At 39.2% G+C, this 27,983-nt stretch overlaps 1 protein-coding gene across 1 annotated transcript in view; it reads left to right on the plus strand.

Moving 5' to 3' along the window:
• The window catches only part of LOC121373738 (neuronal acetylcholine receptor subunit alpha-10-like), a 47,445-nt gene extending 19,976 nt beyond the window's left edge, over positions 1-27,469 (plus strand). The window contains exons 2-7 of the mRNA XM_041500493.1: positions 9,795-9,949; positions 10,813-10,857; positions 19,923-20,032; positions 21,750-21,930; positions 24,347-24,701; positions 26,871-27,469. Of these exons, the coding sequence (XP_041356427.1) occupies positions 9,795-9,949; positions 10,813-10,857; positions 19,923-20,032; positions 21,750-21,930; positions 24,347-24,701; positions 26,871-27,448 (1,424 nt within the window). The 3' untranslated portion in view covers positions 27,449-27,469. The remainder of the gene's footprint in view (positions 1-9,794; positions 9,950-10,812; positions 10,858-19,922; positions 20,033-21,749; positions 21,931-24,346; positions 24,702-26,870) is intronic.
• The last annotated feature ends 514 nt before the right edge of the window (positions 27,470-27,983 follow it).

The raw sequence follows: 27,983 nt of genomic DNA on the forward strand, positions 1-27,983 counted from the left end.
GGGTGTTCATTGGGTTATTTCTTGTTCCAGCCAGTGCACCACGACTGGTATATAAAAAGGCCGTGGTATGTGCTATGCTGTCTATGGCATGGTACATAAAAACATCCCTTGCTACTAATGGAAAAATTTAGCGGGTTTCCTCTCTAAGACTATATGTAAAAATTATCAAATGTTTGACATCCAATAGCCGATGATTAATACATAAATCAATGTGCTCTAGTGGTTTCGATAAACAAAAGAAACAAACTCTAAGACTGTATTTTAAAATTAACAAATGTTTGACATCCAATAGCTAGTGATTAATATATAAATCAATGTGATCTAGTAGTGTCGTTAAACAAAACAAACTAAACTTTAATGGGAAGTTGCTATAAAATATACAATAACCGGTAAATTGTGTATACATTTTTGGGGTTATTTATTACGTACCAGAATACATCTACATGTACTGGGATCGATCCCTGTCGGTGGGCCCATTGGGCTATTTCTCGCTTCAGCCAGTGCACCACGACTGGTATATCAAAGGGATGGTGCATATAAAAGATCCCTTGCTGCTAATCGAAAAAGAGTAGCTTATGAAGTGGCGACAGCGGGTTTCCTCTCTCAATACCTGTGTGGTCCTTAACCATATGTCCGACGCCATATAACCGTAAATAAAATGTGTTGAGTGCATCGTTAATAAAAACATTTCTTTCTACATCTATATGTAGTTATACAAAGTTTTGTTTGTTTTTGTTTGGGTTGTTTTTGTGTGTTTTTTTGTTGGGTTTGATTGGGGGGGGTTGGGGGGGGTGAGGGGATTTGTTGTGTGATGTTTTCCTTCTCATATCCTTTTTCCAACAACAATTCTGATTAGTGCGTATTCACTGGAGTTTTCTATATTCTAAATAAAAAATATATACTTAAGATTACAGAAAGAAAAAAAAAGAAGCGAAATATTTATTCGACGTTCGTTACAAGAAATAGCACTCAGCTATGTAACTTTCTTGCTCGTTAAGTTTGCCTTGATTCAGATTGGGTTAAAAAAAAAAAAAAAATCTTCTCTGAAGTGTTTAAGATTGACAGTAATTTGTTCCATATTTGAGACTTTTTTACCTTAAAAATGGTAGCTAATGTTTGTCGTTCGCTATTGGACCATCACGGAGTAACAGGTTAACCATGTTTTCGCTCGCAATCAACCAAGTTCTTGCTTGTAAGTCGGAAGTAATTTGGTTCTTTATTTGATTTTTTTTTTCTTCTTTCTTCTTGTGTTGGTATATCCCGAGTTCTCTGCGGGGGCGAGACGTAGCCCAGTGGTACAGCTCTCGTTTGATGCGCGGTCGGTTTGGGATCGATCCCCGTCGGTGGGCCCATTTCTCGCTTCAGCCAGTGCACCACGACTGGTGTATCAAAGGCCGTGGTATGTGTTATCCTGTCTATGGGATGGTGCATATAAAAGATCCCTTGCTGCTAATCGAAAAGAGCAGCCCATGAAGTGGCGATAGCGGGTTTCCTCTGTCAATATCTGTGTGGTCCTTAACCGTATGTCTGACGCCATATAACCGTATACAAAATGTGTTACGTGCGTCGTTAAATAAAACATTTCTTTCTTTCTTTCCGACTTGTCTGCCGTCTCTCACCGGCATCGGTGGTGTCATGGTTAAGCCATCGGACATAAGACTGATAAATACATGATTCGGGTTCGCAGCCCGGTACCGGCTCCCATCCAAAGCAAGTTTTAACATCTCAATAGGTAGGTGTAAGACCACTACACCCTTTTCTATCTCACTAACAACTAACAACTAACCCACTATCCTGGACAGACAGCCCAGATAGCTGAGGTCTGTCAATGGCGTAGCCAGCACGAGGCAGACAAGGCGTTTGCCTCGTCTGGAATTTCCCCAGATTTATTTTATTTTTCCCATGGTACTGATATTTATTTTACAGGTTTGGGTTTGCTTCGGCGTTTTTTCCTCTCTGGCTATGCAACAGTGTGTGCCCAGGACAGCATCCATGAACCTTATTTGAATATAAGCATAAAAATAAGTTGAAATGAAAATGAAATAGTTCTGTCAGTCAGAGATATCTCTATAACGAAAACATGGGATTTTTTCCAACGACCGCTGTAATAGACGTTAAATACCTTTACATTGATAGTTTACGAGTTCGCAGATAAGAAATGTCCACATATTATCCACTAATATACACACTACATGCAGAAACCCGATAGCAACCCCTTTCAACAATGTTCCGGTTAAATGCATACGTGCTGACGGGTTTCTTTCCTGCAGTGTGTGTATTCGTACTTAAAGGGACATTCCCGAGTTTGCTGCATTGTAAGATGTTTCCGACTAATAAAATATTTCTACGATTAAACTTGCATATTAAATATATTTTCTTGTTTAGAATATCAGTCTATATATTCTATGTGTTTCTGGTCGTCTTAATATTTGTAAGAAGCCCAAACTGGATTTTGTTTTCAAATAATTTTGTATGTACGAAAAAATCTCTTTTTTAGAAAATAAAATGAAATTTAACCTAGTACAAATATTAGAACGCGTTGAACGAACGTGTACTAAAATTTAAAGGTACATTCCCGAGTTTGCTCCATTGTAAGATGTTTCCGATTGATAAAATATTTCTACGATTAAACTTACATAGTAAATATATTTTCTTGCTTAGAATATTAGTGTCTGTATATTCAATGTGTTTCTGGTCGTCTTAATATTTGTAACAAACCCAAACGGATTTGGTCTTCAAATAATTTCGTAAAACATGTTTTAGAAAATAAAATGAAATTTAACCTAGAACAAATATTAGAACGATCAGAAACACATTTAATATACAGCCACTAATATGTTACACCGGAAAATATAATTGGTATGTAATTACAATCGTTAAAAAGTCTTTGTTAGTCGATAAGATCTTAAAAATTGCAGTAAACTCAGGAATGTTCCTTTAACATGAGTGTATGCCAAATATAAATAGCCACAGTTGCCTGGAATAGAAAATATCCCCAGTAGGAATATGTCGGAAGGGACTGTTCTTTTTGTTTCTTTTTTGGTATTAAAGGGGCATTCCTGAGTTTGCTGCAATGTTTAAGATGTTATCGACTAACAGAGACTTTTTAACGATAGTAATTAAAGGCATATTGTCACAGACCACTGACCTATTACATGGCCTAACAAAGTATTACTTACAAATATATATACATCTATGTAACCACCATACTCCACTTATTAATGATATTTTGTAAAAATAATTGAATTATGGCAATGGTCCGTAATTCAAAAACTAACATTGCTGAGAGGGTTGACATGGATTTCGCTCCATCATGGTGTAGTTAAAGTGATGCAATAGCTAGATTTGGTCTGTAAAAATTAATGTAATTTTGATTTATTATTCATTTTTAGAGAAATAAAATTCTTAAATCTGTGACAGTATGCCTTTAAATATCAAATATATGTTTCTGCATAATATATTACTAGTTGTATATTAAACATATGTCTGATCGTTCTAATATTTGTACTGGGTTGAATTTCGTTTTATTTTTGAAAATATTTCTTTTTCGTACGTACGAAATTATTTGAAGACAAAATCTAGTTTGGGCTTCTTACAAATATTAAGACGACCAGAAACACATTGAATATGCAAATACTAATATTCTAAACAAGAACATATATTTAATATGTAAGTTTAATCGTAGAAATATTTTATTAGTCGGAAACCTCTTATAATGCAGCAAAGTCGGGAATGTCCCTTTAACGTACTCTTTGCCTTCTGCTCTCAATTTCTTTTGTTTGTTTCTGCCCCATTCTGCTTCATTTCCTTTCCTTTTGGGTCTTATTTCATCATCACTTGTATCAACATTCTCTATGGGTGCTGCCATCTTGGATTACCAGTGCTGCCACCTGTATGTCGAAGGAAAATCCCCAGCAACAGGGGCCCCAAGTCCAGGAGTTGGGCCTCTCTTGAAGTCACTGCATATAGTAAACTAAGATTAAGAACATTTGTGCATGGGACTTGGGACCTTCTTGTACACAAAGTGGTGCCTTGCCAGCTGAAAAAAAACTAAACAAATCCTACTAAACCTGGGTTTTGTACAATGGCGGAGTTGGGCCATTTTTGAAGTCACCGATTCATTTATCAACAGCGAACTGAAAAATGACCGATGTAATGGTATTTAACGTCAAACATAGGACGATTGTTGTATTAGAGCGGAAATCTTTTATTTCTGGTTATATGGCGTCGGACATCGGGTTAAGGACCACACAGATATAGCGAGATGAAACCCGTTTCATGGGCTTCTCTTTTCGATTAGCAGCAAGGGGTATTTTATATGCACCATCCAGAGCCGTAGCTAGCAGGGGTTCAAGGGGGGCATTTGCCCCCCCCCCCCCCCCCGAAAAAATTCGAAAAGCATTATAGAAACTTAAAGAAAAGGAGTTTTAGACTATTAACTACTCAGTTGCTCTCCCCCCCCCCCCCCCACTAAACAAAAAATCCTAGCTACAGCCCTGCCATCCCACAGACGGGATAGTACATACCACGGCCTTTGTTACACCAGTTGTGGAGCACTGGCTTTACCGAGAAATAGCCCAAAGGGCCCATCGACGGAAATCGATCCTAGATCGATCGCGCATCAGGCGATCGCTTTACCACTGGGCTACGTCCCGCCCCTGCTTTAAAAGGGGTGGGGTAGATCTAGCTATATTGGTAGAACGTCTGCCTGAGGTGCTTGGGTCACAGGGTCGAATCCCGTCGGTGGATGTCTTCTCTGACTGTGTTTTCCTCTGTAACAACCAGTGTCCAACAACTGGTATATTAAAGGATGTGGTATGTGATGTCCTGTCTGTGGAAAAGTGCATATACAAGTTACATTGCTGCAGAGGGTTTCCTCTGAAAACCGCGTTTCAGAATTGCCAAATGTTGGCTATCTAACAGGCCGACGATTAAATAAAACAATGTGCTATAATGGAGTCGTTAAAGAATTAAAATTTGAACTTTATCCCTTTAACACTTCAGTTTGGGTTTATAAGTGAAGGAATTTTATTTTTTCAGTGAGATTCAAATCAGTTCACGTCCATGTCACGAATATTCCTCAGAGAAATTAGATTTCCATTGCAGACGAGAACTTGATTAAAACAAAATGGCGACGTCTGCCAGTAGCTGATCCTACCTAAGCTCGGAATAACCGAATTAACTTTTCCTGTGATCGCATTTATATACTGGGTTAACGGCAGGCGCGCGTGCAGGGCATTTTCTAGGGGGTGGGGGTGGGGGTCGGACCAGACTGGGGTGAGCGAAGTTTCCAAAGAGCACCGAGTTATGCTCTCGAAGGCGAAAATATAATTGAAAACAGAAAATTCGCTTTGAGCAAGAGAAGTGTGTGGGGGGGGAGGGGGGGTAACCAAAACCCTCCCCTGAAATTGTAAAACTTGCAACATTTCAATGTTGTTGGGCTTTTTGTTGTTGGTTTTCGGTTGGGGGTTTTTCGGGGGTGAGGGGGGTGTTTTTGTTTGTTTTGGTATTTTTGTGCTGGGGTGTTTATTTCATATCACAGTGTAAAATATTTTACCATTATTTTGCACTCCGCATTTTTTATTATTTGTTGTGTAGGTTTTTGTGGGGAGGGGTTATGGAGGGTTCGGGTTGGGAGTATATTTTCAATGATGTCATGGTTATCTTAGTTGGATGGGAGCAAAACATGTATGGTATTAACTTTTTACAGCAGTTTAGTCAATTCATCCTTTGACTGCTGACCTTATGCGCAACTGAAATGCATTTTTTTATTAGTAAAGTAAAACGCGTTGTACGAACGTGTACTAAAATTTAAAGGGACATTCCTGAGTTTGCTTCATTGTAAGATGTTTCCGATTAATAAAATATTTCTACGATTAAACTTACATATTAAATATATTTTCTTGCTTAGAATATTAGTGTCTGTATATTCAATGGTCGTCTTAATATTTGTAACAAACCCAAACTGGATTTTGTTTTCAAATAATTTCGTAAAAAATGTTTTAGGAAATAAAATGAAATTTAACCTAGAACAAATATTAGAACGATCAGAAACACATTTAATATACAGCCACTAATATGTTACACCGGAAAATATAATTGGTATGTAATTACAATCGTTAAAAAGTTTGTGTTAGTCGATAACATCTTACAAATTGTAGCAAACTCAGGAATGTCCCTTTAATATGAACTGTGTTAAAATCATATTGACTTGACTGAAAAAATGAGGATTAGTTTTGAACAGAAGTAGAACTGGGCGAGTCAACTATTCACCGACAAGAGTCGGCGATGACGTATACATCTAGCTTTAGTCACACAACTACAGGAGGACTAGCCTCGGTGGCGTCGTGGTTAGGCCATTTTAGAAACCCAGTCGAAGCTAACAGATCGGAGGGGCGACACGTAGCCCAGTGGTAAAGGGCTAGCTTGATGCGCGGTCGGTTTGGGATCGATCCCCGATGGTGGGCCCATTGGGCTATTTCTCGTTAAAGCCAGTGCACCACGACTGATATATCACAGTTCGTGGTATGTGCTATCCTGTCTGTGGGATGATGCATATAAAAGATCCCTTGCTACTAATGAAAACAAATGTAGCGGGTTTCTTATCTATAACTGTGTCAAAATGACTATATGTTTTACATCCAATTGCCGATGATTAACGAATCAATGTGCTCTAGTGGTGTCGTTAAACAAAACAAAAAAAAATTCTAATAGATTGGGGTTTCGGTATATCGGAGCAGGTAGGGGGTGTAGAGATACGTATTATTTATCATTTGAATCATATCGATATAACGATAATACCACGAAATGTTTCAGAGATCGCTACACAATTTTAAAACATTAAAAATTTAATAGTAATTGGTAATCAATTTTGAATTACCGGCCTCGGTGGCGTCGTGGTTAGGCCATCGGTCAACAGGCTGGTATATACTGGGTTCGGATCCCAGTCGAGGCATGGGATTTTTAATCCAGATACCGACTCCAAACCCTGAGTGAGTGCTCCGCAAGGCTCAGTGGGTAGGTGTAAACCACTTGCACCGACCAGTGATCCATAACTGGTTCAACAAAGGCCATGGTTTGTGCTATCCTGCCTGTGGGAAGCGCAAATAAAAGATTCCTTGCTGCCTGTCGTAAAAGAGTAGCCTATGTGGTGACAGCGGGTTTCCTTCTAAACAACAGTGTCAGAATGACCATATGTTTGACGTCCAATAGCCGATGATAAGATCAAAAATCAGTGTGTTCTAGTGACGTCGTTAAATAAAACAAACTTTACTCCCAGTGGCGGATTCAAAAGAACATCTAGTGGTGTGCATCCCTTCCAATCTACTATAAGAAATATATCTCATTATCACCCCCCCCCCCCCTCCCTCCCCCTCCACACCCACAGCGATCCTTAAGCACCGCTCACGTTTGCTGAGGTGCATAGATTTAAGCCCAGACAAATATCTGTTGGACATTTTTACGTCTGCGGATGCGAATTACAGATGAACATATCCAGAATCTCCAAACACCACTGGCAGCAGCATTCAGAGCAGAATCGCAGACAATCTCCTTGTTGCAAACCAAGTGATTCATTGAGTGTATGGGGAGTCGTGGAAATGCCCTCATTCGTGTGCCTAGGCCCAGATTTTCGAAGTTATCTTAGCGCTATGATATCGTAACACGTTGTTATGACGTCATAGTTTACGGCGGTTTTACGACATCGTAGTGCTAAGATAGCTTGATCATTAGCGTAGCTAGTTTATATTGTGGAGTTTGGGTACCATCCTCATTGATGCGCGGTCGGTTTGGGATCGATTCCCGTCGGTGGTCCCATCGTCATTGCGGGGACACCCGTGACGTCAGTGAAAGGTAAAGTTTGTTTTGTTTCACGACAGAGGCGGGATGTAGCCCAGTGGTAAAGCGCTCGCTTGATGCGCGGTCGGTTTGGGATCGATCCCCGTCGGTGGTCCCATTGGACTCGTTTTTCTCGTTCCAACCAGTGCATCACGACTGGTATTTCAAACGCCGTGGTATGTACCACCCTGTCTGTGGGATGGTGCATATAAAAGATCCCTTGCTGCTAATCGAAAAGAGTAGCCCATGAAGTGGCGACAGCGGGTTTCCTCTCTCAATATATGCGTGGTCCTTAACCATATGTCTGACGCCATATAACGGTAAATGAAATGTGTTGAGTGCGTCGTTAAATAAAACATTTCTTTCTTTTCTTTTTTCGATAAGCAGCATGGGATCTTTTACATGTACCATCCCACAGACAGAATAATACATACCACGGCTTGTATTACACCAGTAACAGTATGAACGCCTGGTAGTTACATTGCATCAATATATTTTACACTTGTTTTGTTCAACGACACCACTAGAGCACATTGACTTATTAATAATCGGTTATTGGATGTCAAACAGTTGGTAATTTTTGACACGAAGTTTACAGTACACCCGCTACATTTTTCCATCAGCAGCAAGGCATCTTAATACACGGTTTACTATAGACAGGACAGCACATACCACGGTCGTAGGAGCCTGGTTGGGACGGAATCTGCATTACAAAGTACTGATGACACTGACTACAACACTATTATATCTTAACCGATATTCTCAGTAATATGTAATCATTCCAACAAGGGCGGGACGTAGCCCGGTGGTACAGCTTCCGCTTGATGCACGATCGGTTTGGGATCGATCCCTGTAAGTGGGCCCATTAGGCTATTTCTCCTTCCAGCCAGTACACCACGACTGGTATATCAAAGGCCGTAGTATGTACTCTCCTGTTTATGAGATGGTGCATATAAAAGATCCCTTGCTACTAATGGAAAAATTAGCGGGTTTCCTCTCTAAGACTATATATGTCACAATTATGTAATAGCCGAAGATTAATAAATCAATGTGCTCTAGAGGTGTCGTTAGAAAAAAAAAACATTAAAAAAAACCCCAGACAAACAAACCATTCTAACTATCAGCCTATGGATATATTTAATAACCGCTTTAAAAACCTTTGAATAAAACAAAATTTAATTATTCTTATTCTTGTATTTGTCAGCAGATTTGTACTCAAACAGGCGCGTGGGCGGGACGTAGCCCAGTGGTAAAGCATTCGCTTGATGCGCGGTCGGTCTAGGATCGATCCCCGTCGGTGGACCCATTTGGCTATTTCTCGTTCCAGCCGGTGCTCCATAACTGGTGTAACAAAGGCCGTGGTATGTACTATTCTGTCTGTGGGATGGTGCATATAAAATATCCCTTGCTGCTAATCGAAAAGAGTAGCCCATGAAGTGGCGACAGCGGGTCCCCCCACCCCACCCCCCCACCCCCTCAATATCTGTGTGGTCCTTAGCCATATAACCGTAAATGAAATGTGATGAGTGCGTCGTTAAATAAAACATTTCTTTCTTTTCTTTTTTAACCACTTTAAAACCTGTGAATAAAACAAATTATTCTTATTCGTGTATGGTTAGACTAAGTATCTTTTGATGGTTTGTCAACAGATTTGTACGCAAGCAGGCGCATGCGCAGATTGTGATTTCGGGTGTCGAATTCCCCTTGCTTCCAGCGAAGTTTCTTCTCTTCTTTCTGTGATATATTTTCACGCGGGAGTACAACCTGAACATTGCTCGCTAGACCACCCTCACCCTATTCGCAATTCCCTGCACATGCGCATGACAAATATCTGAACCGATATTTTGAACAATAAACAGTTAATTGAGTCCATTTCAACAGAAAAAAAAAATCTCGAAGAAAATTGACTGATTAATTTAGATTGATTATTTCTTCTTTTTTTTCTTCTTTTTTTCAAGGAATGGCAGACAGGTCTGATCCACGGATCTCGAAGGAGCAGGTCCTGCTGCGAGATTTGATGTACACGTACGAGAAGTCGGTGAGACCAGTGTTCAATGCAGACAAACCAGTCAATATTGGCCTCGGTTTGACCTTGACCCAGATCCTTGACCTTGTGAGTAGTTTCTTAAAGGGGCATTCCTGAGTTTGCTGCATTGTAAGATGTTTCTCTTAAAGGGACATTCCTGAGTTTGCTGCACTGTAAGATGTTTCTCTTAAAGGGACATTCCTGAGTTTGCTGCATTGTAAGATGTTTCTCTTAAAGGGACATTCCTGAGTTTGCTGCATTGTAAGATGTTTCCGACTGATAATATATTTCTACGATTAAACTTACATATTAAATATATTTTCTTGTTTAGAATATCAGTATCTGTATATTTAATGTGTTTCTGGTTGTCTTAATATTTGTAAGAAGCTCAAACTGGATTTTATCTTATATTTTTTAGGAAATAAACTGAAAATTAACCTAGTACAAATATTAGAACGATCAAAAACACGTTTAATATACAGCGACTAATAACAAAATTTTCTAAACAAGAAAATATATTTAATATGTAAGTTTAATCGTAGAAACATTTTATTAGTCGATAACATCTTCAAAAATGGCAGCAAACTCAGGAATGTCCCTTTAATATTTGTAAGAAGCCCAAACTAGATTTGGTCTTCAAATAATTTTGTAAATAAAATTTAATTTAACCTAGTACAAATTTTAGAACAACCAGAAACACGTTTAATATACAGCCTCTAATATTTTATTTAGGAAATTATATTTGATATGTAATTACAATCGTTAAAAAGTCTCTGTTAGTCGATAACATCTTAAACATTGCAGCAAACTCAGGAATGTCCCTTTAATTATATCGTAAAATATGGTATATACAATACAATGTCGGCATGCATAAAGTGTAAAAGAAGGATGCATCTTGTGTGCTTATAATCGTTCAAACTGGTCCTCGATTGTCATTTATTTATTTTCAGGATGAGAAGAACCAAGTTCTAACTACAAATGTCTGGTTGGAAGTTGTGAGTAGAAATTGGTGTATTGTTAATTTGTTTGTTATTTGTTTCTTTGTTGTTAGTTGGTTGGCGGGGGGGGGGGGGGGGTGGTTTTGGGGGTATTTTTTATCTTTTTCTGTTGCTGTTGTTGTTTGTTTTGTTATTTCTTGGGGGTCCATTATGTTTTTTGATGGGTTGTTTTTTTTTGTTTCAGGTTTGGTTTTTACTCTTTTTGTTGTTATTGTTGCTCTTTTTGTTATTGTTGGTGGTAGTTGGGCTTGTTTGGGTTTGGGTGGGGGTTTTTTTGGTTGTTGTTGGGTTGTTGTTGTTTTTGGGGGGTTTTTTTTGGGGGGGGGGGGTTGTTGTGGGGGGTAATGTTGGGGTTTCTTTAGGGTTTTGGTTTATTTTGTTAATGAGGGATGCTGTTTTGTTGGTGGTTGTTGTTTTTATTTTTGTGTGATTGTTTTATTGGGGGGGTTGTGGGGTTTTTTTTTGGGGGGGGGTGTTTTTCTTTGTTATTTTTTTTTGTTTTGGTGGGGGATTTTTGTGGGGGGGGGGGTTGTAGGGTTTTTGTATTTTGTGTGGGTTGCGTTACTGTGGTTCCTGTTGTTGTTGTTGTTCTTGTTAATACAAACGACTAGTCCTCCCTAACATATGATTGGAATACAAGAGTAAGCACACGCATTATTCTCCATCTCGTCTATATATTATTTCCTTAAACAACTTCCACCCAACATCACTAAACTTCCCAATCATATAGAACTACGACCACCGTCGGCTGGTTCAATTCCATTTACGATCTTACACCAAATTGGCCGTCTAGCCAAATTACCCCATTCATTACTTCCGGCTCATTACCTCGCTGACGTATTAATGCGCGCTTACGCTATCGTTTTTAATGTCTCTGTTAACCGAGACTGATTTTGTTCCACAGTATACACATCCTTCTATGTCTGGGTCGAAATTACCGAATAAAATATGTTTGCGAGGTCGATTGATGATTCGTAAAGCATGCTTTTGTTTCCATTAATGAATACATCTGCAACGACGTTTGTGAGAAAATGGATTTTTTAGTGATATAAATCTGACGACGTGTGATGTTTTATTTTGATCATATTTGTGGATAATGTGGTTGGTTGGTTCAATGCATACGACTTGTCGCTAATCGCGTCGGTGATTTGCTAGCTGAGAAATCAAAAGTTAAAATTACAATTATAATTGCTAGTAGTAGTAGCAGTGGCGAGCGCTACAACAGCGTAGTAGTAGTAGTAGTGGTAGTGGTAGTAGTAGAAGTAGTAGTAGTAGTAATTGTAGTATGAGTAGTAGTTGTAGTAGGAGTAGTAGCTGTAGTTATTGTAGTAGTAGTAGTAGTAGTAGTAGTAGAAGTAGTAGTGGTAGTAGTAGTAGAAGTAGTAGTCGTATGAGTAGTAGTAGTAGAAGTAGTAGTATAGTAGTAGTAGTAGTAGTAGTGGTAGTAGTCGTATGAGTAGTAGTAGAAGTAGTAGTGGTAGTAGTAAATATTAGTAGCAATAGCAGTAGCAGCAGCAGCAGTAGTATTAGTAGTAATAGTAATAGTTGTAGTAGTAGTAGTAGTAGTAGTAGTAGTAGTAGTAGTAGTAAGTAAGTATTAGTAGCAATAGCAGTAGCAGCAGCAGCAGTAGTATTAGTAGTAGTAATAGTAGTAGTAGTAGTAGTAGTAGTAGTAGTAGTAAGTAGTAGAAGTGGTAGTAGTAGTTGTTGTTGTTAGTAGTAGTTGTTGTTGTTAGTAGTAGTTGTTGTTGTTGTTGTTGTATAAGTAGTAGTAGCAGTAGTAGTAGTTGTTGTTGTACAAAGGGAAAAGGAAGAGATGTTTCTTGGATGACACCTCAGCACATTGTAAACTACAACTATAATATACATGTGAGCAATCATGATTGCTGAATATTCTTTCGACTTTGTCTTGCGCAGAGATACTATTTTGATATGGGCGTACGGTTTTGTCATTGAGATTAATATATACTTCTTTCGTTTGTTCAAAAACAAACATGTATTTCATGAATACATAACTTTTAGTGATTAACAATGTTCCGTCGATATAATAGAAGCGTGTTACAATAACAGCGAATTCATGACAGTCTGTTTAACAACCTTCAAGGAAAGACTAATAAGCGACATGAAAAGACAGGAAAGCACATACCACGGCCTTTGACTAGTCGTGCTGCACTTGATGGATCGAGAGAAAAAACCCAATCAGTTGAATGGATCCACCGAGGTGGTTCGATCCTGCGACGCAAGCACCTCAAGTGAGCACTCAACAGACTGAGCTAAACGGGGTAACTACGTCATCTGCCAGTATTGTTAAGACGTGCTCATTTAACATCATAGGATGTCTTAGAGAGTGGGACATGGATCTGGGGCCTCATTCACAAAAATCTCTAAAGCTCTGCTAGACAACAAAGCATCCTCTTTGCAAGTGTTTTAGCATTGCAAATTGCGAGACTTTTGTGAATTAGGCTCCGGATACCCGGATAGTCTTGGAGGAGAGTTTAAAGTCTGCTTTGCTTAAAGGGACCATCCTGAGTTTGCTGCATTGTAAGATGTTTCTCTTAAAGGGACATTCCCGAGTTTGCTGCATTGTAAGATGTTTCTCTTAAAGGGACATTCCCGAGTTTGCTGCATTGTAAGATGTTTCTCTTAAAGGGACATTCCCGAGTTTGCTGCATTGTAAGATGTTTCTCTTAAAGGGACATTCCCGAGTTTGCTGCATTGTAAGATGTTTCTCTTAAAGGGACATTCCTGAGTTTGCTGCATTGTAAGATGTTTCTCTTGAAGGGACATTCCTGAGTTTGCTGCATTGTAAGATGTTTCTCTTAAAGGGACATTCCTGAGTTTGCTGCATTGTAAGATGTTTCCGACAAATAAAATATTTATACGATTAAACTTACATAGTAAATATATTTTCTTGTTTAGAATATCAGTGTCTGTATATTCAATGTGTTTCTGGTCATCTTAATATTTGTAAAAAGCCCAAACTGGATTTTGTCTTCAAATAATTTCGTACGTACGAAAACAATATTTTAGAAATAAAATGAAATTTAACCTAGTACAAATATTAGAACGACTAGAAACACGTTTAATATACAGCCATTAATATGTTATGCAGAAAAATATATTTGATATGTAATTACAAACGTTAAAAATGTTTTTGTTAGTGGATAACATCTTAAAAATTGCAGCAAACTCAGGAATGTCCCTTTAACGACACCACTAGAGCTATTGAATATCAAACAGTTAATACTTTTGACATATTATAGTCTTAGAAAGGAAACCTGCTACATTGTTTTCCATTAGTGGCTAGGGATCTTTTATTTCTCCATCCCACAGACAGGGTAGCACATACCACGGTATTTGACATTCAATTCGTAGTGCACTAGCTGGAACGAGAAATAGCTCAATGGGCGCACCGACGAGGATCAATCCTAGACCCACTGCGCATCAGGCGATCGCTTTGCCACTGGGCTACCAGAGACTAATGAGAAGGTTTCTTAACAAACCGGCATCAATTCCCACAGGTTGAATCTTCCTTTTTGATACAGAGATAAAAGTAACTAATGGCACAGCCAGGTACAGGGATCGATCCTAGGCCGCCGGCCGCGCATCAAGCGTTTGCTTGATCATCATGCTAGTAACTACGCCCCGCCCCTAAAAGTAATGGCGTGTTTGCGAAACCTCACTAATAGCAGCAAACTAGGGGACAGTCCTCTTGAAAATACCCTAGTTTTTAAACAATTCACCTAGACACTAGTTTCAACCCAATCTGATTAAAATTAGCTCTACTGGTCTCACCAGTAGATCTAACAGCATTGCGTGGACTCCCATGTCCAGGTGACATTTCATCTATAAATAACAATTTAGATATCGACCAATTACAATTCGCCTTTTGTAACGTTATTCGGGAGCATACAAATTCTAAAAATATCGGGCGAGACTATTTATGCAATAGGCGAACTTGTTGGTCTATTTCAACATTGAAAAAACAGGGGGAAAAGTGCAGTAATAAACTCTGGATTGTATACTAGTATAAACAGACTTTATGGCTATACCATTTTTATTTATTTATTCGTCTTGAAACGAATTTTATATTGAAATTAGTTTCCGGCATACTTCGTAATTCACCCGAATCATTTCGTATACCCTTGGCATAATCCCGAATGTTTTCAAATTCTTTTCAAATCACTGGCATGATTTTGCAAGTAAGGTTTTGATTGGTCGAATGAAAGGTCAACTGGACATGAGCTCCAACGGGCTGCTGTTAGATCCATATGTAATAGAAGAGCTAATTTTAATTAGATTGGTTTCAACCCGTAACCTGTAACGAATTTGGATACAACAGAGTGCAACAAGAGTCTGTGATGTTGAAATACACTTAAAAATAGACTAAAACGCGACTCCATAACCGTTACTTCCCAGACGCACGTGCGTTTTAAAAAATATCAAAAATGTATTTTGTGGTGTATTAGAAACACCAGGATGATCAGAAACACTTAGGTTGTACAGAAATGGATAATCTAAACAATAAAATATAAGCAATGTTTGATTTCAGTGATCATAAATGGCTCCAATAGTGAAAACAATATGCCTTAGTGTTTAAAAACTAGGGTCTGTCCCTTTAACAACCTTTAAATGAAGACACTGACGACGTCTCTAATAGGAGAAAAAACGACGCTCATTTTAAGCAAGCCAAATGAAGACGACACTAGAAGACGACGCTCATTGCAAGCCAGCGAGGACAAACGTCTCTAATAGGAGAAAAAACAGGGATAGTCCCTTTAACAGGTTTTAAGAACAGAAGGACAGACTAATAAGCGAAATGAAGACACTGACCCCAGAAGAAGACGCTCATTGCAAGCCAGCGAGGACAAACGTCTCTAATAGGAGAAAAAACAGGGATAGTCCCTTTAACAGCGTTTAAGGACAGAAGGACAGACTAATAAGCGATATGAGGACACTGACACCAGAAGACGACGCTCGTTCTCACTGCAAGCCACCGAGTACAATCTCGTAAATCTGCCTTCATTTACATCTGTTTGATGCCTTCATTTCCTCGTACAATCCCCACGACAGAGTTTCTAAACACAAACCACGACCCCAGACCAGAGTATGGTGGCATCTCAGTAAACACGGTGCACATAAATCAATGTTTCAAATATTGGCCCTTTCAAGCTCAATTTGGCAGCAGACGTCAAAAAAAATGGACTAAGATTGCGTAGAAGTGTTTGCAGTTCGTAGAGATTTCAAGATAAACCTTTTTTTTTTTTTTTTTTTCTTGGGGGTTGTTTTCAGTAATGATTTATAAGGGGTTGGGTGGGAAGGAGAAAGGTTCATGGAAGGGACCAAATTTATTAGCTTAATGCTGAAGGTATCTCACCAGTATTGTGGGGGTGGGGTGGGGGTGGGGGGTTGTAGTTTTTGTGATGTTTGTTTGTTTGTTTTATTCATTTGTGTTTATTGTTATTATTGTGGAGCGGGATGTAGATCAAACGGTAGCGTGTCCACCTGTGAAGCGGTTGGTCATCGGATCGATCCTTCTCAGTGGACCCATTTGCAGTTTGGGCTATTTTCCGTTCCAACCAGTGGTCCACAACTGGTTCATCAAAGGCCGTGGTATGTGCTGTCCCGTCTGTGGGAAAGTGCATATAAAAGACCCCTTTCTGCGTATCGGAAAGAGTAGCCTATGTGGCGGCAGCGGTTTTCCTCTAAAGAAATATGTCAGAATGACCATATGTTTGACGTCCAATAGCCGATGAGAAGATAAAAATCAATGTGCTCTAGAGGCGTCGTTAAATAAAACACACTTTATTTATTTTTTCTTGTTGTTATTGTTGTTGTTTTTATATATAGTCGAGAATACAAACATTAGGCTATGTAGAAATTAAATTTTAAAAACTAAACAATGTTCACAATGTTTACCTTAGAAGAAGAGATGGGATCACGTGACGTTATTCTACAAAGGGCGGGACGTAGCCCAGTGGTAAAGCGCTCGGTATGTGTTATCCTGTCTATGAGATGGTGCATATAAAAGATGTCTTGCTGCTAATCGAAAAGAGTAGCCCATGAAGTGGCGACAGCGAGGTTCCTTCCTCAATATTTGTGTGGTCCTTAACCATATGCCCGACGCCATATAACCGTATATATATAATATGTACCTTTAATCGTAGAAATATTTTATTAGTCGGAAACATCTTACAATGCAGCAAACTCAGGAATGTTCCTTTAAAAAAGGTAGGGGAACCTGAAATAGTAATGTTAATATCAACTATTTGACCGAACATATGTTTTGACCACAGATATCCTAGTAAAGAACGTTCAGGACTGTTTATCAACACACCAAAACACATTCCATAGTTTGCACGTGCATCACGCAGTTGCCCCGTACACGTGCGTGGGGTGTCATTCTCGATTTTGACAATTTCCAGGAAGGTCGATTAATCACTGTGGGACATTATTTCTGTCAATCTTTTTCATTCTGTTGACCATACAGTTGTTATTGTTTTGTTTTTAGTAATTTTTGTTGTTTGAATTTGCGATTTACTGATAAAAAAAACGTCAACTTTCAAATTTTACTTCTGACCCCAATCGTCCTTCAAGATCTTTGGTTGTCATAAAACCTACTGTAATACTGAACTACCGGATGTAATGTTTGTCCAGTTAATTCACTGTTATCATATGACCATTCCCCACAGCTAATATACCTTACAATTTTGGCAATTGTAAATTCTAATTAGAGTTCCCCTACTTTTTTTGACGAGTATAATTATGGGGCTCACTTTTATCACTGCATAACCTTAAAGGGACAGTACTGAGTTTACAACCTTTGTAAAATGTTTCCGACCAATAGAGCCGTTTTGATGACGTAACATACAAATTAAATACATTTTCTTATTAAAAATATCAGTGTCCCTATTTACAAGGTGTTTGTTGTTGTCCTAATGTCTGTATTAGCTCAAACCAAATTTTACATCCCAATAATTTTGTACGTACAAAAAAATATATATCACGAATTAAAAGTAAAAACTGACTGCAACAAATATTAGTATACGACCGCAAAGACATTCGATAAACAGACACTGGTATTCTAAACAAGAACAACAAAAAAATTGTTTTTATTTAACGACGCCACTAGAGCACATTGATTTTTGTATCTTATCATCGGCTATTGGACGTCAAACATATGGTCATTCTGACACTGTTTTTAGAGGAAAACAGCTGTCGCCACATAGGCTACTCTTTTTACGACAGGCAGCAAGGGATCTTTTATTTGCACTTCCCACAGGCAGGATAGTACAAACCATGGCCTTTGTTGAACCAGTTATGGATCACTGGTCGGTGCAAGTGGTTTACACCTACCCATTGAGTCTTGCGGAGCACTCACTCAGGGTTTGGAGTCGGTGTCTGGATTAAAAATCCCATGCCTCGACTGGGATCCGAGCCCAGTACCTACCAGCCTGTAGACCGATGGCCTGCCACGACGCCACCGAGGCGTTAAACAAAATTTAACTTATATTATATTACATGAATCTGGGGGAGGAGGATCTAGATTTGCTCTGCGGGGGGGGGGGGGGGGGGGGGGGGGGGGGGGGGGGGGGGGGTGAGTAATGCTAGGGTCAGACCACCAACTATCACGACGGAGTTGCCTAACTTTCTACTGTCATGACTTCTACGACTGTCCAGTTGTTAATTTGAGCGCTCTTACAACTCGATTCTCCTCGTACAACACATTAGTTGTTAATTTGAGCACACCCGTCTAAGTCGGGAGTTGGGGAAATTGCAACGCAACCGTCGAGTTGGCCAACTTCCTCGTGACAGTTGGTAGTCTGACCCTATCATAATTCGGGTGTGTTTCTAAAGATTTGATTTTATATCATTTTAAACAAATATATTCCTCCTTCTTTCCATCCTATTCTACGTCTGCATCCTTTCCTTCTTCTGTCCATCATTCGAATATATTAATCAGGTTTATTAATAATTTCATGAGTTTTGAACATCAAATCTATTTTGGAAATAATATTACCATTTTTCCCCTTTCCCTCGTCTCCACCTTTTGAGTTTTGGAATCTTATTTATATGATCTAATTTGCAGGCACGGCGGAGCAGGGGGGCTGGGGGCTTTATCCCCCCCCCCCCTCCCCCACGTGGCTTCAGATAGGTACTAAGTTAAATTTAAATTTTGTTTTGTTTAACGACATCACTAGAGCACATTGATTAATTTATCATCGACTATTGGATGTCAAACATTTGGTAATTCTGACATATATAGTCTTAGAGATGAAATCCGCTAAATTTTTCCATTAGTAGCAAGGGATCTTTTATATGCACTTTTCTACAAACAGAAAAACACATACCACGGCTTTTAACCAATTGTAGTGCACTGGTTGGAATGAGAAAAAATACAACCAGTTGAATTGGTAAAGCTGTAGTTACGTAAATGTTTTAAATTGTAGTATTTTTTTTACAGTTCCCTCATTGATAAACGTCTTCTAAAACCGAATTCCAGATAGGAGTAAATATTTTAGTTTTTTCTGTTCTAGGGGATGGATCCTAATCCGACAGCGTATCAGACGAGCGCTTTACCGCTGGGCTACTTCACGCCCTTTATTAGCTTTTTTTAATGTGAATGACATCATTGGGGTTTACCGGCCTCGGTGGCGTCGTGGTTAGGTCATCGGTCTACAGGCTGGTAGGTACTGGGTTCGGATCCCAGTCGAGGCAATTGGATTTTTAATCCAGATACCGACTCCAAACCCTGAGTGAGTGCTCCGCAAGGCTCAATGGGTAGGTGTAAACCACTTGCACCGACCAGTGATCCATAACTGGTTCAACATAGGCCATGGTTTGTGCTATCCTGCCTGTGGGAAGCACAAATAAAAGATCCCTTGCTGCTAATCGAAAAGAGTAGCCCATGTAGTGGCGACAGCGGGTTTCCTCTCAAAAGCTGTGTGGTCCTTAACCATATGTCTGACGCCATATAACCGTAAATAAAATGTGTTGAGTGCGTCGTTAAATAAAACATTTCCTTCTTTCTTTCATTGGGGTTTCTTTCTTCTCATTTCCAGGAATGGTTTGATGAGCGACTGGTGTGGAATTCCAGCGACTACGGCGGTATTACGACCTTGCGAATCCCCTGCCATTTACTTTGGTTGCCAGATATCGTGTTGTACAACAGGTAAGATAGGTGCGGATCTAGAGGGTGCTGTGAGTTGTGGTGCGCAAAGTCATACACATATCCTGTACTATTATATAAGCATCATGTTTCCACTCTATATACTCGTAAATACATGTATAACTAGATACACAAAATACATTCAACCTTTAACTTTTGTTTTCTTTAACTACACCACTAGGGCACATTGATTTGTTAATCATCGGGTATTGGATGTCAAACATTTTGGTAATCTGGCATATAGTCTAAGAGAGGAAACCCTCTACATGTTTTCATTAGTAGCAAGGGATCTTTTATATGCACTATCCCACAAATAGGATAGCACATACCACGGCGTTTGATATACCAGTCTTAAGGGTTTTTTTTATTTAACGACACTACTAGAACACATTGATTTGTTAATCATCGGCTATTGGAAGGAAATGTTTTATTTAACGACGCACTCAACACATTTTATTTACGGTTATATGGTGTCAGACATATGGTTAAGGACAACACAGATATTGAGAGAGGAAACTCGTTGTCGCCACTTCATGGGCTACTCTTTTCGATTAGCAGCAAGGGATCTTTTATATGCTCCATCCCACAGGCAGGATGGTACATACCACGGCCTTTGTTACACCAGTTGTGGAGCACTGGCTGGAACGAGAAATAGCCCAATGGGTCCACCGACGGGGATCGATCCCAGACCGACCGCGCATCAAGCGAACGCTTTACCACTGGGCTACGTCCCGCCCCTCATCGACTATCCCACAGACAGGACGGCACATACCACGGTCTTTGATATACCAGTCTTAAGTTTATTTTGTTTAACCACACCACAAGAGCACGTTGATTTATTAGTCATCAGCTATTGGATGTCAGACATTTGTTAATTTGACATATAGTCTTAGAGAGGAAACCCGCTAAATGTTTTCATTAGTAGCAAGGGATTTTTTTATATGCACCATCCCACAGACAGGATAGCACATAACACAGCGTTTGATATACCAGTCTTAAGTTTATTTTGTTTAACAACACTACTAGAACATCTTGGTTTATTAATCATCAGACATTGGATGTCAAACATTTGGCAATCTGACATATAGTCTCAGAGAGGAAACCCGCTACATTTTTTCATATAAGTAGCAAGGGATCTTTTATATGCACTATCCCACAGAGAGGATAACACACACCATGGCCTTTGATATGCCAGTCGTGGTGCACTGGCTGGAATGAGAAATAGCCCAACGGGCCCACCGACGGTGATCGATCCCAGACACATGTTAGAGTATTTTGGAATATCGTAGCAGACCTTGCCGTTTAAGAGAAGCTATCACTCCCTCTCACTATCACTCGCCTAAGTATGTTTCGAGAAGAGTGATGTTTAGCTCTCCTCAGCATGTCCATATATATGGTATCAATATGATATTATTTTATATGACTTTCCGCAATCTGAGTTAAAGGAGCAATTAATCACTCCCATCAATTTTTTGGTTTCACGTCAAGGTCTGTTGTAGATGCCATTTTTGATGTTGAACCCCTCCCTAGAAATATTATTGTGCTGTTCCTGTATCAACCAGATTTCATTAACTTTTAAAGAAGTATGGTCGCAGTTCGCAGTTGATAATAAAACTAAATATTTAACTTAAAAGAGTTTGGGTGCCTTGGTCTCTCGCATAAATCTGGGCCTGGTTACTAAGCTACATTTTCCACTTGTTCTCTTTTTAATTTTTTTCAGTGTAGATGACTACACATCCGGGTATATGCCGAGCCTCGCTATGGTGTACAACACGAGTCGGATATTCTGGGGCCCTGTCGTGCGTTTCCGTAGCTCGTGCCGAATAGACATCACTTACTTCCCCTTTGATGACCAAATATGCATGCTCAAGATTGGATCGTGGGCTTATAATGGCTTCCAAGTACAAACAATTGAGTCTATCGAGTTTGCTGTCATTTTAAGATGTTTATGATGTTCCAATGATCGATTATAATCGAAAATTGATCGGCTGGGCTCTACCGATATGACTATCGATTATAAATATCCATAATCGATTGTCTCGGAAATTATATATTGAATATCAGGGCCCATATTTTCGAAGCCATCTTAGCCTACGAAATCGTCGTAAGCTATGACGTCACTATGGCGTGCGCTGTAGTGACGTCACAACCTACGACGGTTTTACGATTTCGTAGCGCTAAGATAGCTTCGAAAATAGGGCCCCAGGTTACTACGTTTTTATATCGTCGTTATTTGGCTAGGTTTAAATAACGGTGTAACAGGCGAGCTTCGGCGAGCCTGTTACACTGTTATCGAACCGAGCCAAAACGATTTCAAAACGTAGTAACCTGATATTTTGTTTATCATGCAACCCCTTTCAAGTTGTAATATGTTTCAGTCAAAAGCGGTATAAAAGGTATTAGTTTTATCGTGTAGAAACTACTACCGGAAGTCGGACAATAGCAGGTGCCCGAAAGCGTAAAAGTTATGCGTTTCCAAATTTTAAATAAAATACTTTGATTATATTTCAAAGTCTTTTGTGTCACAACATTACAATTGTTGTATCTCTTTCTGTGAAAATTAACTCAAGTTTGTGTGTGACCCGAAGAAGATCTACATCACTGGTTGCTATAGTGACTGTGACGTCAGACGCTGTTCCAATGTAAACATTCTTTTCAGGAAGCTACTTGTTTCAGAATGTTTAATTAAAAATGCTGGCTAGTTCCGAATGGGAGCGAATAATGGAGAATTGAAAAATAAGATGCAATTTGACGTTACATGAAGTTTAAATGTTATATTTATTTATGCAGTTCAACAATTATTGCTGTAAATGGATGTTTGAAAAAATGAGAAAACGACCTACTTAAAAATTTGGCAAACATCTGTCATGCGCACAACTCATTTCCTAGTGACGTGATAACACTTCGAATTATCAGGTAGGGGTTATCTGGTCAACAGGAAGCATGGTTGCATGATAGATATGTTTATCCCTACAGTTTAGACGACGTAAATATGCAGTAGTTTGAGTTTGCTTGCATATGTGTTTACACAAGGTCCACGCAATGACGTCCTGGCACCAGGTGTATAGTCCTAATAATTTAAATCCATTTTATGTTAATATAATTCAAAGCAATCGCATAACCAAAAATTGATCGGATGGTGAAAACTGATTATAACAAATGAACGATCTTAAATTTGCAACTGATCCCTATTTTTGAAGTAATAAAGCCTCCTTAATGACTAACGTGTAGTTTTAGTCATTAAAACGGTTGTATTGCTCAGAAACGTGTTACAACAGCAGCAAACTGGGGACAGTCTCTTTAAAAACTGTTATGTTAAAATGTTAAATTAAGACTAAAACTTAGGTAGCGTTTAAAACAACAGCAAACCAGAGTAGGGTCGCAATTTGTTTCCTGGGTAAATTAAAGTATTAATTTTAATTTCTCGATGCATTGCATGGTATTACTTTACAGTACAGTGCAGTACAGTACAGTACAGTACAGTACATTATTTTACATTACATTACATTTTCATTATATTTTATTACATTACTTTATATTAAATTACATTACATTACATTACATTACAATTACAATTACATTACATTATGTTACATTACATTACATTTTCATTATATTTTAGTACATTACTTTATATTAAATTAAATTAAATTAAATTACATTACAATACAATACAATACATTACATTACATTACATTACATTATATTTTCATTATATTTTATTACATTACATTACATTACATATTCCATATTACATTACATTGTATTACATTTTATTACATTACATTAAATTACATACTACATTACATTATATCACATTACATTACATATTGTATCATATTACATTACATTATTAGATTACAGTGCAGTACAGTACAGTACAGTACAGTACAGTACAGTACAGTACAGTACATTCATCACATTTCATTCCATTGCAATACATCACAGCTTACATTACAAACTCTTTTTTAGTCTATAATGCACTCTGCTGCACCACAGCACACCACAATACAATATAATACAATACAATACATTACATTACATTATATTGCATTACATTACAGACTACATTACATTACAGACTACATTACATTACATATTATATTACATTACATTATTGCATTACATTACATTAAATATTACATTACATTACAAATTACATTACATTACATTACATTACATTACATTACAAATTACATTACATTCATTACGTTACACATTATACATTATATTATATTACATTTCATTTCATTACAATGCAATGCACTGAGTGTCGGTCAGCAAACATTCCTTTCTTCTACTCTCCTTGTACCACAGGTGGACGTGTGGAACAGGTCTCACACCATGGATCTCGCCAACTTCGTTGACAACGGCGAATGGGAACTCATCGGGGTTAAGGTCACTCGCAACGTCGTCATCTACAACTGTTGTGACGAGCCCTTTCCGGACGTCCGCTTTTACGTCCATCTGCGCAGGCGCGTGAAATACTACTTCATGAACATCATCATCCCGTGCATCATCCTGTCGTTCCTCTGCCTGGCCGGCTTTCTACTTCCGCCGGAGAGCGGGGAGAAGATAACCCTTGGCTTGTCGGTCCTACTCACCATCACGGTGTTCATGTTGATGGTGGCGGACAAGATGCCGCAGACGTCGGAATCCGTGTCTGTTATTAGTAAGTATTATATTATTTAAAGGCATACTGTCACGGATTTAAGGACTTTATTTCTCTAAAAATGGATAATAAATAAAAATTACATTAATTGTTGGAAACCAAATCTAGCAACCGCATAACCTTACTGAACCACGATGGAATGAAATCCATATCAATCCTTTCGGCAATTTTAGTTTTTGAATTATGGACCATTGCCATAATTCAATTATTTTTACAAAATATCATTAATAAATGGAGTATGGTGGTTATAATGATGGTTGAATAAAGTATATTTAGTGACAAATCAAATAATTTTTGTTCAGGTAATACTCTGTTAGACCATTAAATAGGTCAGTGGTCTGTGACAATATGCCTTTAAATAGGTCAGTGGTCTGTGACAGTATGCCTTTAATCACGTAGCTTCCATCACCTTGATCTTTAACAGTGGGCAGGACCATCTCAGATATTCTTTATGATCGTAAAGTACAAGTGCAAAGGCACGCGGGTAATGCTATAAAAATATCCTCTTCCCTTTTTCGGAAATTAAATTTCCCCAATAAAGCAATTCTGACCGATTGCTGAGCTCACAAAAGGCTCAGAGTGCATCTACAGGCGTCCTGAGTTTCAAACTTTTCTCGGGGGGGGGGGGGGGGGCCCCCCCCCCCCCCCCCCCCCCCCGAACCTACTCCGCTCCGGTACGATTCGGCGTACGTAATGCTAAAAATAAATTCTCGCTACGCCCCTGAAGAGTGCTCAGTTTAGTCATGTCATGTCATAGCGTTTTACGTGCACATTCAGAACAACCAGACGTCCGGGTCAGGGAAAGTGTTTTGGCGGTGGGTGGGAGAGGGGATCGCATGTGCAAGAGAGTATTAGCAGCCCAACCGAGGTCGGTAGCGGGCGGGGGCAATTTTTATGCTATTGAATTTTGAATGTGCCGTAGGATTAAAGGGACAGACCCTAGTTTCAGCCAATGAAAATGGACACTAACTTTAATTAATCTACAAACCTGTAACACATTTGGATAAAGTTACAAGTGAGTGAAACATGAGTCTGTGACTGTGAAATGATGAAATACTCTCTAAAAATAGACTAAAACTCGACTCCATAACTTGTTACTTCTCAGACGTACGTGCGTTTTCAAAAATATGAGAAATGCCTTTTGTGATAAAATCACCAGCATGACCAAAAACACTCCGAATGTGCGGAAATGGATAATCTAAACAATAAAATCTAAGTAAAGTATGATTTCAGTTATCAAAAACGGCTCCTTAGTCAAAACTATGTCTTTGTGTTTAAAAACGTGGGTATGTCCCTTTAAGTCAAAGGAGTAAAAATTGCGCACTCTTTTGAAGGAATTTTGGCGCATTTTTGAACGGTTCACCGAAATAAAAAAGGGGAGTTACGTATGTTGAACTAAGTATGCCGTGGGTAGCTCGTTGTTGCATATGAAAAATCCCTTGCTGCTAATCGAAAAGAGTAGCCTATGAAGTGTCGACAGCGGGTTTCCTCTCTCAATATCTGTGTGGTCCGTAACCATATGTCTGACACTATATAACTATAAATAAAACATGTTGAGTGCGTCGTTAAATAAAACATTTCCTTCTCGTTCTTTCTTTCCAAAAACATAAAAATTAATATGATTTCTTATTTTCTCCTCCCAGTGGTACAGCGCTCGCTCGGTGCGCGGTCAGTGTGGGATCCATCCCGGTCGGTGGGCCCTTTGTTCTATTTCTCGTTCCAAAAACATAAAATATGATTTCTTATTTTCTCATTCCAGAGGGGCGAGACGTAGCCCAGTGGTACAGCGCTCGCTCGATGCGCGGTCAGTGTGGGATCGATCCCAGTCGGTGTGCTCTTTGGGCTATTTCTCGTTGCAAAAACACACAATATGATTTCTCATTTTCTCATTCCAGAGGGGCGAGACGTAGCCCAGTGGTACGGTGCTCGCTCGATGCACGGTCAGTGTGGGATCGATCCCTTTTTGTGGACCCCTTGGGCTATTTCTCCTTTCAAAAACATGAAATATTATTTCTTATTTTCTCATTCCAGAGGAACGGGACGTAGCCCAGTGGTACGGCGCTCGCTCGATGAGCGGTCAGTGTGGGATCGATCCCTGTCGGTGGGTTCTTCGTGCTATTTGTCGTTCGAAAAACATAAAATATGATTTTTTATTTTCACTCATTCCAGGTATTTATCTTATGGTCGTCCTATCTCTGAGCTGTATGTCCGTCCTGTCGTCCGTGTTTGTGCTAGGGATCTACCACCAGCGCGGAAAACCTAAAAACGTGCCACGGATCCTGAAGATCATCACGTTCAACATCCTGTCACCAATGCTGTGCATTAGTGGCCGCGGCCGAGACCGCAGACTGGCGCCATCCGTATGCAAGAGGGGTTCCCGCTGGCAGAGAGTGGCAACGCAGGAACCGGAAGTCATCAGGATCTCCACCATCGACCAGACGAGAGAGCACATGGAGTTGTCCCCCCACTCCATCAAGGACGACAACTACGTCGAGCATCCGGTAACGTGTTTCGATGACGTCACTCCCCACCCGCACACGGCCGTGGTTAAGGAGATGATCTCGATGATTCAGAAGAAGCAGTTTGAGGAGACGAAGGAGGAGGAAGTGTTCAGGGATTGGCGGGACGTAGCCTTCATTCTCGATCGTCTGCTGTTTTTTGTGTTCCTAATCACGACCATTATCTCCACGGTGATCATCTTGGAGATGCGGCCGCATGCCAATCAAGATGGGTTTGTCAAGACGTAGTTGAATAAATTGTTTGTTTCTTTTGTTAGTAATGTTTTATCTGAAGTTTTGTCGTCTGTTTTAGGCTCCAGTTGTGGGTGTACGATCCAGGCAGTAGTGCTGAATGAAGATGTATTATTTATCTATTATCATCATACCCATCATCACCATCATTATCATCATCTTAACCATCATCATCATCATTATCATCATCATCACCACCACCACCATCATCATCATTATCATCACCACCACCATCATCATTATCATCGCCACCATCATCATTATCATTACCACCACCACCACCATCATCATTATTATCATCATACCCATCATCACCATCATTATCATCATCTTAACCGTCATCATCATTATCATCACCACCACCACCACCATCATCATTATTATCATCACCACCTCCACCATCATCATTATTATCATAATACCCATCATCACCATCATTATCATCATCTTAACCGTCATCATCATTATCATCATCATCATTATAACCAACTTCATTATCATCATCATACCCATCATCATTATTATCATCACC

Source organism: Gigantopelta aegis, chromosome 5, assembly GCF_016097555.1.
Source record: "Gigantopelta aegis isolate Gae_Host chromosome 5, Gae_host_genome, whole genome shotgun sequence".
Taxonomy (NCBI): domain Eukaryota; kingdom Metazoa; phylum Mollusca; class Gastropoda; order Neomphalida; family Peltospiridae; genus Gigantopelta; species Gigantopelta aegis.